The 15334-nt window shown below is 43.8% G+C and overlaps 1 protein-coding gene across 2 annotated transcripts in view; it reads right to left on the bottom strand.

Annotated features, from left to right (window-relative positions):
- Window positions 1–961: 961 nt before the first annotated feature.
- The window catches only part of RTN1 (reticulon 1), a 120368-nt gene continuing 105995 nt past the window's right edge, over window positions 962–15334 (bottom strand). For both annotated transcript variants that reach the window (XM_054828031.1, XM_054828032.1), the window contains 6 exons: window positions 6083–6290; window positions 4846–4984; window positions 3881–3950; window positions 3446–3492; window positions 3297–3355; window positions 962–1762 (listed from right to left, as the gene is read on the bottom strand). In XM_054828031.1, the coding sequence (XP_054684006.1) occupies window positions 1720–1762; window positions 3297–3355; window positions 3446–3492; window positions 3881–3950; window positions 4846–4984; window positions 6083–6290 (566 nt within the window). In that variant the 3' untranslated portion in view covers window positions 962–1719. The remainder of the gene's footprint in view (window positions 1763–3296; window positions 3356–3445; window positions 3493–3880; window positions 3951–4845; window positions 4985–6082; window positions 6291–15334) is intronic.

The raw sequence follows: 15334 nt of genomic DNA, 5'->3' as shown, positions 1-15334 counted from the left end.
ATCAGAAGCTTTCACTCCTTATATGCACAAGGGCTCTGTCATTGCAAGTTGTATAGCAGGACTGTGAGTTAGCAGAGGTTTGCAAACAAGGCTCATGGGAGCTTTGGGCATGATGGCTTTTTCCAAATTTCCATGTACAAAGGTGTCATGGAAAATGCTGCTGTGATCCCCGTAAGGTGATGGTGGCCATGGGCAGCACAAGCAATCCAAGCCCTGGCTAAAGTCCTCTGCTTCTGGTGCACAGCAGCATGGTCTTCCAACTCGGTTCCACACACAAGATTAACCCACCCCAACTGCTCAGCAACACTTGCCCATTTGCAGGCTGTTACTGCCAAATATACGGAAAATGAGGATGGCTGCAAGGAGTCTGGGAGTTGGGTTGGAAGATCAGGTGTGAGAAAAGAGAGAAGTGAAGGGTATAGGTTAGAGAGGTGTGTGTCAGGGCAATGAGGGCCTGGAGTGGATGGCTGTGGGTTTTGAGAGAGGGTCATGCTGGAGGAGACAAGAATGGGTTCTTGATCTCTATTGATTTAGGCTCTTAAGAATATTTGGACTCTGTCAGAAGGTTTATTTTGTTTGATTTCCAGGTATACAAGAGATGTAGCCTTGAAATCCTGCTTAAGGTTTGGCATTGCAAAAGGCCAGTCTGGGATAGAACTGCATTGGTGGTGCTTGGGAAGAACACATTTATGGGACCAGTGGGATGGGACATTAAATGTGCTCATTTTCAAAATTAACCTGTTGGACCCACATACTCTTTCTTTTATTTCTGTACTCATCAAGATGTGAACCTGATAGATGAGCTACGTACTACAGATGATCTCGTCGGACTGCGTGATTTTGTAAGGGCAAAGTGTGTGTGGATCTCAGGGAGGAGAGAGAGAGAAAATGCTTCTTTTTGCATGGTATGTGTCTAGTTTCCATATGTCAAGATAATCCCAGTGGCAACAAGAGGGAGAACTTTTTACATTTAGTAACATTTATTTCTGCATTCGGTATCAAGTACATAAGTGCAAATATTCAGAGTCCATAATTAAGTCCATTAGGAACTACAGAGAATGTAATACAAATTGTAATAAATTTAACATGCTGGAACTTTCCAGTTACCATACATGTAAATCAGCCTGTCAATCCCTTACGACAAAAGTACTGGGTTTTATTTTCATTTTTTTGAGTTATACAAAACTGATTACCATAAGTACCGATTACTGTTTATTTTATTTGTGCTGGAAAACACTAAAACATCAGTCTACAATTCTATATAGTTAATAAAGATGAATCCAACCAGCAACCCAGTGACGTAGAAGCAATTTTAACTATTGCATCAGTGCGCTAAGCAGGAAAGCCCCTAGCCACATGTAACATTAAAAGTTATAGAAGCAATGCCAATAGAAGAAGGAAAAACACTAAAAAAATAAAATAAAAAAGGTCAATATTATTTAGGCTCTCACCATCATGCACTTTATAAGCAACACAAAAAAACACATCTAGTACACTTTTCTCTTTACTATACTTTAGTGCTTGACACAAGTGATTGCAAATATTCTAAGTGCAGAAGCAGCAGGGGAAAAGCACTGCTTCCGAGTTTATGTTTCTAAGATTATGGTGTCAAGAAAAAAAAGAACGATAAATTTGCAGTAAAGTGTAAGAACAGAGCTGTTTCACTCCAGATTCCCCCTGTTATTCACTACTGTAGTTGACGAATTCTTGAAGTCTGCTTTACTCTGCCTTTCTCTTAGCACCTGGGATTTTAGCTTGAATCCTAGAAATAAAGAAGAAAAAAAAAGGAGGATTATATGGTCAGACAGCTATTCCATTCCAGTGGATCCCCACTTGGCGTCTTATCCACGTGTAATCTCTTTAGCTTACGTTCAGCGTGTTGTCATAACAGGTGGACCAGAGTCCAATAAGCAAATGGGGTGATGCCCAGCTATGTGTTCTCAAAGGTCCCTAGTTGTAAATGCCCAGTGGCATGATGGTTCATGTAACCCATGGGATATGGTCAGTGATATTCCCCCCACTTCATTATTCTACCATGGTCCGTTATCTATTGGTCTATTGTCTATTGGAAGCCAGGAATGAAATTTAAACAAAGAATTTTCAGTACAGACTTTTAGTCCTGCCCAAGGCTAAGGGTTTTGCAGAATCACACAAATATTGGCTGGAAAGGATCCCTGGAAGTCTTTGAATCAACTTCCTATGTGAGGCAGGACTATCCCCAATGCTAAATCAGGTTGGCCACAGCTTTGCCTTGCTGCATCTTGAAAGCTTCCAAGGAAGGGGGTTCTGGCACCTACTTGTGTAGCCTGCTCCAGTGCTGTCCTGATCTCCTAGTGAAAAAGGTTCTCCTAATGTCCAACATCAACCTCCTAAACTGGATTTATGTTGTTGCTCCTTGTTATAACATCTGCCACTACTGAGAAGAGTTTGGCTCTATCATCTTGTAACTTCCCATCAAGAACTTTTAAGCTGCTATGAAATCACTCCTTACCTCCCTCCTTGCCAGGCTAAACAAGCCCAGTTTCCTCAGCAACTCCTTGTGGGTCACCTGCTCTCTGTACCTCACCATTTTGTAACCTTCCATTGGATACTTGTTATTCAGCCAACTTTTGCAAAGCTACGGATACAAACTGCTGAGATGTATGGATCTACCTTCCAGTCCAGCCATTCTGCTTCATCAGTTCTCAAGTGTTGAGAACTATGCTTAGACCCTCGCCATGCCCTTAGGGAACCCACAAAAGCTTTTGATACAGGCAGCACTTTAGGAACTAGAGCAGACTGCATCAAAAATTTCATCCAGGTCTTCCATCCATTCCATGGTGGTTTGAAACACTCAAGATCATGGTGCTTCCAGGTATTTTCTTTCTGTAAGACAGTGGTGTTCTAATTGCCACTTTGTCCATTAATGATATTATTAATGCTAAAGGACAAAGTCCCTGAATGCAAAAACCCAGGCTTGGGGTAGTCAGTGGGAAAAAGAGTTAACACATTCCTTCCTGTTTGTCTTGGCCAGGTAAAAGTATGGACATGAGTCCCTGGTTGGGCTGCTCTGTCCGCAGCTCCCCCAAATGGCAGGAGAGGGAAGGATGTAGGGTCACAGCTCTGCCTCAGTCTACACCCAGCTGAGGACTGTGTTCCTCCAGGGATCTGCCCGCCTGCAGGCTCCTGCATGCCAGGAGCTGGGGAGAACATCATCCACAGGGCATGTTGTCCCCAGGACCACCCAGCTTTTAGCCACCCCCAGTGCACCGCAACCTCACAGCAAGACTTCTGGTCAAGTCTGCTGCTGAACTCACTTTGCCACAACAGTGTTTATGTGGGTCCGCACCAGTCCCAAGTATTGATCAATCTGTGCCTGCAAAGAGCAAAATGAGACCAAGTCAATCAAGCATTGACAAGGCAGAACCACCCAGACACCCAAACCACACCGTGTAGGCAGACTTACCTGGTACTTGTCATATACAACGGGGAAAGTAAACATAGACACCACAGCTGAGGAGAAAAAGAGCACACAGTTATATTCCTGCTGATCAGATTCCTCCAGAGAAGAGACCTACTTCAAACAGCGACAAACGCATATCATGCCACTTGGTCAGCTGATCCACCAGGGATTTTTGTATTAAAAATGAACTTTGCTCAAACCTCCCAAATATGGAATTTCCCATTGCTTTGGGACTAGTAGCTGCAAAACCATGAAACACAAATTAGTTCTAGCAGGAGGGACAATTTACAGGAATAATGAATATTTACTGGAAAGGGAAATAAAAGTTGGTAGTTTAACTGTGGGGAAGGCACAACGAGGATAGGCTGTTTTGTCTAAGCAGAAATTATGAGGGAGTTAAAGTTAAAAGTAGATTTTAAAAGAAATGTTGATTTTTACCCATTATCAGAAGAGTCAAGCCATTGAAGAGGGCTCCCACGTAAGTCAGCAGCCACATTAGTACTGCAAACTAAATTAAAGATGGATCATTACATCACCTCCAGTGTCAGCATAAGAAGAAATTAGTTCACTTAACTAGCTAACATAATAGCACATTAGCCTTTTCTAATGTGTAAGGGGACTTGTTAAGTAAGGCACATTAGGAACTAGGTACTTTTTCTGGGTGTATAAACCCCTTTCTCCATTCTGCTGTTCACTGCTTCTCACCATCTTAGCTGAGCTTTCACGTATATTTAGGGCTTAATTGCATACATTTAGGACTCTGCATTGAGCATGGCACAGGCAGATTTCTGCATCCAATTTTGGTGATGGCAGGGGTCATCCCACACAGGTTAATCACAGCCCCACAGTGATAATCCCAGTGACTGAAAACTCTGGAGGCTAGGAGATGGGTACATTTTTCTAAAAATCTTTAGTAATTAGGAGCCTAACCCATGTCTGCTCTCTTAACGATCTTCCCTTCGCTCTGAAGAACACCTACTTGGGTGTAAGGCTGAAAATAAATAATTATCTCAGCAGGGAGGGAAAGAAGACCTTCCTCCATAGCAGTAAATGCCACTATTAGAGGAAATCCAGATTAACAGAGGCATTAGAGGGGAACACACTATTTTGTGGCAAAGCCATAGAAAGCATAACGCAGAGATGCTTCTAGAACTGCAGTGAAGCTAAGCTCATCCTGCAACTTTTATAATTCCTATATTACATATCAATAAATTCAAATGCAGATTGGCAAACCTCTAAACTGCTAGAAACAAGCAGTTTGGAAATCAAAAAGGAGAGCAACTTTTATATTTAGAGCTACACAAAAATAGGTTTTGTGAAGACACTGTCAACATGGGAAGCAGTACTTTGAAATGTAGATTGATCCTCTAGAGATGGGTTAAAAATATTTAAAGCAATCCTACTTTTAAAGAATCCACAAGGTCCTGAACAAGGAAGAGTCTCCTCAGCTCTTTGACTGTGCTGTTGACGTATAGCTGGAGGCAGTCTGTGTATTTCTGAATCTGGTCCTGTGAAAGATTCATTTCCATCTCCAAGTAGGCTCTGCCAGAAACACAGGTCCAGTTACAAACCCAGGGAAGTTCACCTGCCGTTCACACTCGTGCCTGTCAGCCCCATCACTCCCTCCTCCCCAGACCTCATTTCTTTGCATTGGAGCAACGTGTCCCCCTTCCTGCAGGCACAGAGCCACCAGCACACACTGTCTTTGCCTTGCATGACCCATCTCCCTGGGCAATTGTGGGCTGCACTGAGGCTGGCTGCCTCCAGCCTTGCTCTCTCCCCATGCAGAGCCTGGTTTTGATGGAATTTCTCTCTTTACTCCACCTGAAGGGGGATGCAAATCATAGCTGGAAGGGTTTCCCCACAAATTTCTGTGCAACACTGCTGCCACAGAAGGGGACATCTCCTCCAGCTGGCAGCTTCTGGAGGAACAAAATCTGTGGTCTGGCCACGTGTCACCTTCAGCATCGACACCCCCTTCTCTCTCCTCCATCCCTACACCTGCCCTGCGCCTCTCTCTGAGCTATGCCCATGTCATGAGTCGCGTCTCAGAGCCAACCCAAGTGGAACAGAAGGAGCAGCACCCCAACAAGACCTGGTTTACCAACTTGTTGGCACAGCAGAGGAGAAAGAATTGCTGTTTCCCTGGAGCAAACCACTCAGACCCTGCAGAGGGTGGGGAGGGCACCGGCATTGGCTCTGGTACCATCACCTAAGGTAATGGATTGCCACATCACAGCCAAGCAGTGCTGGAGAAAAGATATGAATAGTTTCCCTCTACGCCAAATAGAGTGTGCTCAGAAATAATGATCTTCCTGCTTGCAGAGATACTGTATTATCATTAGCTCCAATGAAACTCTTTTTCTCTGTTTGCTTAACATTTTCTGGATCTTTAGAATTTCAGGAAAAAAATTCTCATGTCTCAGAGGACGATGGCTTTTGTGGGTTTTTTTGTGGTTTTTTCAATACAGCCTTACAGCTCTTGAGACACTGGACAACAGAAAAAATTACTTCCCCTGTTATGAGCAAGAAAAGAATTTTATCCAGTATAAAAGCAGCAGCTAAAGAAACGTGAATTGCCACTGGGAATGGATCCTTTGCAAAATAAACGGCCCCTGGCCATGACTGCAAAGCACTCACTTGAAGGGGTGGCCCTCGTCCGTCTTCTGCACAGCCTGTAGGACGGATTTGTAGATTCTGAAGCTAATGGTGGCCGAGAGGCCGGCGAGGGCCAGGTAGGCCACCACACTGACGACGCTGAACTGGGTCAGGGAGAAGAGCAGCAACAGGAGGCTGCCGAACATGATCCCTGTCTGCTTGATGTCACGCCAGTACAAGAGGTCGATAGCTGGGGAGAGAAGATCAACACGTTAAAGGCAAGAGCTGGAAGGGCATCGAGGATGGCCACCATGGCTACTGCAATGCTTGGAGCACCTGCAGGAGGGAAAAGGGAGGAGTGATGCTCCTGCTCACATCAGCATCAACGGGAACTCCTCAACAGAAGCAGTGATGTGACTTCAGCAACTTGCTGAGGAAACGACAACTGATGACCTACTTGAAACCCTTGTATTTCATGCATCTGTGTCTGGGTTAGACAGACACATATATCCAACAATATCTCCAACCGCAGCATGGTGGGTCTCTTGCAGCAGCAAGGGAAATGCAAGCTGGGGTTTGTGTTGTTGCTAGGGTTATATGGACGTTTTTACCCTAACTTGCATTTAGCTAATCTGGAAACTAGTTTGTTTTTTTTTTTCCCCCTGGTTAAAGTCCAAATGCCAAATGCTTGATCAAAGCATTTTCAAGTTTTGGTTATTGATAAATGAATGAGAAAGTTTGGGGTTAGCCACAATAAACCACTTTCCCATTCAAAATTTTGACAATATGATTTTGTTATTTGCTAAGTCTTGAGATAGGAACAGACTCCTGGTTTTACCACTGCCTAATAGTTACATGGGTAAGAAAACATTTTTCAGACGGGACCTTAAAATACAGAATAAATCCCTTTTGCTACTGCAAATCCAACCGTCTCAGAAATATTAAAAAAAAGGCCAAACTTTATGCTTGTTAGAGAACTTTCCTTGTCTAGATCCATGGAAAGCGTTAGTTAGAACAAAGCAAGTGCAGAAAACCATTTTCAACTAATATATTTTTACATTTGTAAAGCAGTTAATTTTGACAGTGTTTTTCACCAAATTTGTATAGTTTATTCCAACCCCTCCAGCAAACAATCTTACCATCAGGAATAGCCACTATAAAAGCAAAATGTTATGAAATGATTGCTGACTATCCAGTCCACAAAGGTGAATTTAATTTCTTTACACTGATAATCTGTTTCTGAGAGGACTCTTCATCCAGCCAAAGAACATGCTCATGACAATCTAAACAAAACAGCTTTAATTTCACACACTGCACAAGTCCTCATGAACAGCTTGAACACACCACCAGCCAAACAGATTTCATAGATGCCACTTGTCAAATCATTCTGAACAAAGAGTAAATTCAGGAAAAATGCAATCTGTCCAAAAAAAAAATCACAAATACGAAAAGAAACAAAATTAATCCAGCCTCGTATTTCTTATCATCTAATCTCCAAAAATCGTGAGTCACCAAAGCATGTTTGCCGTGAGTCAATGAGCTATATTACTCATTACTATTACACATATTAGCATTGCTTTTCAAAGTGATGGGCTTGAATGCAAAAATTGCTATAGTATTACTGAGCTCTTTTCTCTTCATGCAACATTCACATCCTACTATATTCTCCATCAATACACACAATATAATAAGTCTTTCATGGTTTTAAGTGTCAGTGTTCAGCGCTGGACCTGTGGTCATGAGCACGCATGAATAGAGCTATGGACTGCATGGAAGCCAAGGGATAGGGATCTTGGCGGTACATGCTGGGGTCCTGGGTGCTGAGTTAACGCATTAGGGACCAGGCCAGAGTCTTTCCAGATACATGCCCAGGTCTCCTTCCTGCAGAAACCCAGGGGCATGGACTAGGGAATGCTCCAAAATGCAGTTACAACTTAGAGCGTGCACCTATGTCAGGGAGTTTAGCAGCAGACTCCGCTGTGTTGATGCAGGCAGCTGGAGCTCCACCAGTTGCTCGCAGTGTTGAGGTGCTGGAGTATGTGACTTGCAAATCATCCTTACAAAATGGCATCCAGAACACAAATGTGCAGTTTTTACCATTTTTCATACTATTTTTCAGTCAAAATTCTGCAGCACAGCACAGTAACTGGTGTACTTTCACCAGCGAGCATTTGGACAGGAGGTAGTATTCACAGCCCCATCATTTTTGTGCTTAAAAATTCCTCTGTCAGAGGACAGTATTGGACATTTATGCAAATTTCACTTTTTGAGATACTCAAATTTTCTATCACACAATACCTTCATGTTAAATGAAATGAGCACAGGTGAGCTAGCTCAGGATGCTGTACGTGGAACATCATCTGCTGATGAAAGAAAAAGGCTACACACCAGGGAAAAACACTACCTGGGATGTAAGCAGTAGACAGGCAAAGAAATGAGCTGAGCCAAAAAATATAAAAGCCCACCTCAGTAGAGTTCCCTGAGTTAATGTGAATTGATGATAAACCCAAAATGAGCAACTAAGCCCTCTCTCTTTCTTTCTAGGATCTTCTGCCTCATATTCCTGCAGACTGGAAGTGGGCTCTATTCTCATGCAGAGATGCCAAACTGCATTTTCTCATTGCCCTCCACAAGGAAGATGCTGAATAATTCAAAACAGACTTGACCAGGAGGCTGTATATCCTGAAACGTGCCCCTTTCTGCCATGAAATGACTGGGATATTTACTAAGCTGGATCAGGTAAGGAAAGCCTTGCCACACTCAAAGCAAGATGGACAGAGGCCAAATGACACAGTTCTGGGGATATGTGCATGCACGGGAGAGGACATGAAAAGGCAGCTGGCCTCTTTCTCCAGCCAAATGAGACTTGGGAGAGAGGGATCCTGTGCCTTTTAGACCTGAGGCAAATATTCCCATGTGCATGGAAAAAATATGTGCCAACTGCTAGGTGGAAAATCTCAGCACAGAGGAGGGAGATGAGTTGAATGACTTTTACGTGGCTGTCCCCGTGCCCATGTCCAGCCTGGGAACACAACCCCCCCACCCACAGCCTGCAGTAGGTCAGTTAGGATTTTCAAGGGCAGGAACCAAATCTGCCTTCTTGTCATCTCCCTCGCAGGGATGGGGAGCTGTGGCACTGCTGCTGTGTCCAGCTGTTGGGTAGGATTTGCTGCTCCCCCAGCCATTCCTCCTCCTCTCCCTTAGGGAGAAGGGGGTGAGCCAAACCGCCGTGCAGAACGGAGGTGAACCTGACAGCTCCTTGGGCAGGGAAGGGGGAGAAGGGGAGTCAGTGGAGATTTGTGGGGTCCATCCATGGTCCATGGGCTTCTCCGGAGACAGGACATTTTTTGCCAACAGGCCTCAGGGATTTGAGATGTATTGGTTCCCCTGGAATTTAGATGCTGCTGAAAACACGTGAGCTATGTATTAGAGCTATGTTTGCTCCTTCAGTCACAGTTTCAGTCACCTCCAAGGCTTTTTATATTATTTTTGTTCTACATTTCCTTACATAAACAAATCTCCCTTAAAAGCGAACAGAGGCACACCCGATGCAGAACCCTCTAGCTGGAATCCTTTGCCTGGCTTCCTCGGGGTGCCATTTTCTCCTGTAACTGTTTACACCAGAGCAAAAGTACTTGTCACATCGGCGTCTGGCATTGCAGATACCAAGAGGCAAAGTAATGAGGTATCTGCTCCTTCACCATCAGGTGAACCCAGGGCTGGCTGCATCAACTCTCTCCACACTCGAGTTTTTATTCTGAACAGGAATGAAAGTGAAAGATGAGGTTGTCTGCCACATTTATATGTCTGCTTTGACTTTCATCTCATTCTATATTCATATAAAACTGATTCAGACAGCAAAAAACTCCCTCAAACACTCACTGACCCCATAGGTTTACTGCCCTTCAACAGGTCACAAAATATAAATGGTGGCCTGAGTCTCTGATGAAGGGTAGCTGCCTGTTTCTGCCTGCACCCCTTCCTTTGCATGCTGACATGGGGACACAGTGAGTATGAGGACGGCAGGGCCAGGAGCTGAGCTGGAGCACACACCTTCGCACACACACCTCTGCAGAGCCACTCGCCAGCACGCGCTGGCTCCACGCTCAGCCAGGCTTTGAGTCCAGCTCTTATGCAGGTATAGCGTTCCCCAGATAAATTAAAGGAGAGAGGATCCTTCACAGCATGAGTTAATGACATAATAATTAAGTGCTTTGGTCAGTCTTTAGGGAAAGAATAAAAGGTCCTAGTGTGGTGAAGGGTCCTGCAACTGCTGGGTTTGTGCAGACATTGTGTCTGCGCGTGTGTGTGTGCGCGCGGCACTGCCCAGACCTGACTACAATGGCATGATTCTGAGCAATGCACGCTGAATATGCATGAAGCAGGAGGCTGGTGCCACATGAGCCTGTCGATATGTGATGTGCATGCAGTTAGACACTGGGTCAATCTGCCCGGCTAAGCAAGACACACTTCTGAGAGCCAAACCACCTAAGGTTTGCAGCTAGGATTTGCAAACAGGGTTTGGAAAATAGGCACTGAAATCAGCCTTGGCCTCACTGAGGTTTGGGTTCCTTCTGTTTTGAAAATCCCAACTGTAAAATCCTGATCATGTCCATTAACATGCAGAAGCTGTTCAGCTGTAGCCTTCCATGATCTCCTTTTAGCCTCCTGAAAGGAGGGAAGCAGCACCGGTCACTTTGCACTCTCCAGTACAACACATCAGACCTCTGGCTCATTTGTGGAGGTATAAAAAGACTCTGGGTTTTGCCAGAACTGCCTCAGACTCAAAAGTATTTGTATTTATTAAGGGGGACTTGCCAGCCAACTCTAAGACAGCAGTGATACAGGTCACTGCAACTGCCTTTGAAGAATTTTCTGGGAGAAGCTTGTCTGATGAGCGGTTTATCTGAAAGTATCACCTGCCCATGTTTTTTAACTGACAGCAGAACTTGTAAAATGTTATTCAAGTAGCCTTCTAGCTGAGAGAAAAAGTTTTCAAGGGTGCCAAATCTGTGTCTTAGCTAGACTTTATGGTGTAACTTCATACCATTAAACTAATGTGTGTCCTCCATTTGGAGCCAACCCCCAGACAATGCACAAAGGTAAATTCTATGATACAAACAACCACTTGTTAGTATGAGTAGCTGGTAAATACCCATGTTAGCTAGGCAAGCTAAAAGTAACCTCACAAATATAAGCAACAGCAGCAGCATGCAATGCTTGTGCCAGCAAGGAACTGCTCCTGAGCACAGTGCCTGAAAGCTCTCCCAGCTCTCATGCCTTTCAGCAGAAAATGTTTCTGCTCCTCCATATTTGGCATCAAAAAAAGCCAGAAGACAGACCTGGGTGCTGGAAGGGGCAGTGCTGGAGGCAAGGGGTGAACAACTTGAGACTAAGTAGTGATGCTCCTGAATCCATTCTCCTCAGGACCTGGCTGAAACATGAGGATTGGGCTTTGGTGGTTTACACGGTCCCCAGAAGCACCGTGGTGTGGGGCTGCTGCAGCCCAACGCTCCTGAGTGGAGATCCCAGAGGGAGAATAGAGGATCCAAACCAACTTGTAGCTAAAACGTCCTCACACCTTCAGACTCCTGCATGGTTATGTTTTTGAAAAATCTTTTGTAAGAGAAACGGGGATCTTTCCACTCCATGCGTCAAAGAAAGCATTTTAAGATGAAAGTTAATGAAGATCAATTGAGCACAGAATGGACAATTCACATCTCCCACAGCTTTTCCCTCCCTTCCTCTGAAAATCTCTGTTCTCTCCTTCTGACTTTGCAAGTTTTTCCTCTATTGCAACAAGTGTATGAAAAATGAACATGCATCAAGCAGCATTTACATTGAAGTTAGTATAATAAGTATGTGCAAACCCCTTGGATCCAGCCTTCAAATGAGGCCCATGGGTCTTGATGATTGAGTAAAAGGTTATATTCTCTTCAGTGTACTAGTAAGACCCTTAGATGTGATCGAGCTGCCCTCACCACAATGGCAGTCCCACTGGGCCTCCTTAGGAGGTAAAATCAATGGGTTGTACAGCTTCATTCCCTATGTAATATTAGTATTAATGAGAAGTGAGAAAAACCTGTCTACACACACCCTTTAATTCTGTACACAGCGTAATATTCTGACTTCACAATGACTTCATAAGTAATTTCTCCGACCTACTGGAAGGGAAAAGATCAGGAAACATAATTTAAGAAAGGCAATCTTGTTTATAGCATTGTCGCAACAATATTTGACAACAAATGCAACAAAGCTGTAAGTCTTTGAATAGAAGTAAATATTGCTCACACTCAAAGCAATTCCAGTTTGCTGCTTTAACCACAGGCTGCAGGACCAGGCTTTCCCTCTTCTCTCCAGTGAGGGATCCAATGTGGTCATTGCTCCCTTCCCCACAACAGATCTGATTCAAATGCAATACAGATGGATACAGCACTTAATGAGCAGTCTGGTGCCTTCAGGAGACTGCTGTGATCAACAGCAGAGCCAAGACAGAAGGCATCTCTCCTTATCTTTTACCTCCAGCCTTGAAGAATTTCTCCATACTTCTTCTACCTCTTGTACACTATTCATTAACTTCCTGTCCTCAGTTCAGCTTTATATCTTTATCATCCACCTGCCCCAAGACTCAACTTGAAAGTCCAGACCTTCTTGGTCCCCAAACTCTGATGAGAACAGGAATAGGACCAGGGAAAAGGAAAATCTTGATATAGGATGCCCTCCATGTAACACTCCATCTGCAAGATCAAGATGTGAGCAAACCAGTATTGACTCGTTGCCTTATGTGAGGCACTAGAGTGCACTTGGGTAGACAGAAGAGGATTAGCAATAAAAAAATCAGCCCTACAACCATCCCGCACACAAGTCTATTGTATTATTATTATCATTAACATCATTAACATTATCATTATTATTTTGATGTTGTTATTACCATTTTCACATGAGAGATGCTTTAAGACCAGGATTTAAAATACCAGCAGGAGAAAGCCTCCACACACCTCCTGCTCATCAAACCATATCACTACCTGCCTTGGCCAATTTCTAGGGAGGATGTTGTTTCTCTCACCTGAAGCGAGCAGAAATGAAGGAGATCAAGCAGAGTCCCTGAACACACCTAATGCTATGGAAATGTTAAGATATTCCTGAGATACTCCTGGACCAAAATAACAGACCTAGACCCTTCCCAACTCTACCCAAACATTTGAAAATCTGCAGGTTTTCAGAATGAATGGCTCAGACCTATGTTATTTGTGAGAATTAAATATGATGTGGAGAGATCTTCCCTTCTGATACCAAAAAAAGCCTCACTTCCCAGAGACCTAATGAAAGCAAAAGCAGCCCTCCAGTGTTGCCTTCAGCTATTGCCTCATCATCACCCTCTCGCCAGAGTTTAAATTACTCCTCAGGGAATACCTTAAAATAACCTCATTCTTGGGGGATTTTCTCCTTGTTCTGGCAATGAAAGAATATTGTCCATCTATTCTTAAAAGAAAACAAAAAAAACCTACATTCAGACATGGCACAGCAGGTGTGCAGAGCACATTTTGGCAGAACTATTGAAATCTCACTGATTTTTTTTATACCATCTAAGTCAAGGTGTTTGTTGGGATGGCTGGCAGTCAGTGTGAAGCTCGTCTAAGAGAGTTTGTCCTCTAAGCTCTTGATCTTGCAGTTGTATTGCCATCAACAGGAATGTACTGTGAAGGACTGATACAATTTCTGCAGCAGCAACAAAAAAATGAAAGCAAATCTGAAAGTGGAAAAAAAGTCTTGACAAATTTCATTCAAATTTCACAGGAAATCAACTGTGAAATTAGGAAGTCAACTCCTCATAAGTTAGTGTAGTTTTGTGAAACTATTAGGTAAACTGGTTACATCAGATGATGAATTGGTTCCAGGATTTTAGCTCTACCAAGGTCCAACATAAGAACCAACTACTGGGACAGATCTTTAGCTGCTGAAAAGACAGCAAGCTCATTTGAACAAGACAAGTGGACAACTCTCTCCCAGCTGAGAGTCCAGCCCACAATACTTTCAGGAAAGCACTGAAGGTACTGACTGGCTGAAGTTATATTCTCATGACAATAGCTGTAGTTAGACTTCACTGTCAATAAGATTATAGGTTAATAGCATCCATCCATATTATTGCCATTGAACTTTTTATCAGTCTTAAAGTGAGGAACGTTGCCATGAATAGTTGGTGTAGCTTCTCAGCACACTTTGGAAACCAATTGATATATCAATTAAGCAAGGAAGCTGGTTCTCTGGAAACAGCTGCCAAGAAAATGCTACTCAATATCTTCAGTCCCAGTGGAGTTATGTCAGCTAGATGGATTTGATGAAGTCTGCAGTCATTTTCCATATTAAGTTATAAGGTGGATAACATTTAGGACAATTTCTATGAACAGTTCACGGGCCTTTTTCTCTGGATCTTTCAGATTTTCTTTTTTAATAAGTCTTGTGGGAGGTTGAAGCTTCAGGAACAAGTGTGTCACTTAGGACCATCCAAGAGCTGGCATGTAGAAGAAATAGTGGAAGAGGGAATACTCACAGGGACCAGTGTATGACATAAAATAGCTCCACCAAGCTGGGGTGCAAAGACCTTCCTAATCCAAAGAAATCTCCCTAGCAAGGCATGGGCATCAGTCCTGCCGTGCTGGGCCGGGTCCCTGGGGAAGGCACAGAGCCCTGCTCCACCACCTGAACCTGGAGGCACACCTCATCCAGCAGCTCCCCTCTGGGACCTGCGCACTGTGATGCGTCACGCGGCTGGCACTGGCTATATGTTGTTACATGAAGGCCCACATCATCCAGTGTGCCCAGTCGGAGACGTTTCTCTGCACACTCATGCATTATGCATGGCTCCATCCCAGCCTACTTCAAATGCATCACCTTCCAGTGCGAAGGATGACTTGGGTGTGGAAGCCGACTGCAATTCCCCAAAGCCACCTATGACAATATTTTGAATGAAGCATATGCACGGCAGGGGCAAATTACTCTCCCGCTCCCCCGAGGGGCTGTATCATGATCTACCATTGACATAATCATGCTGTACCTGCAGAATGGATAGGTAAAACACATTGCAATATTTCTAAATGTATGCAGCAGCATCGATTGCTTCATTGCAAGGAAAATAACAGTACATTGATTTAGTGGGGCAAAGCTTCTCAAGATCCCCACCCGGTTTTACACCAATTATAGGAGCAAACCAACAATACAGCTAGTTACAGGCTTGACTGTTTATTAATTAAAACTTATGTTAACCTCAATGTTGTATCTCCATAACTTCAGCAA

The sequence above is a fragment of the Grus americana genome, chromosome 5, assembly GCF_028858705.1.
Source record: "Grus americana isolate bGruAme1 chromosome 5, bGruAme1.mat, whole genome shotgun sequence".
NCBI lineage: Eukaryota > Metazoa > Chordata > Aves > Gruiformes > Gruidae > Grus > Grus americana.
The sequence above is the reverse complement of the archived record's forward strand: the minus strand, read 5'-3'. Positions and strand labels throughout refer to the sequence as shown.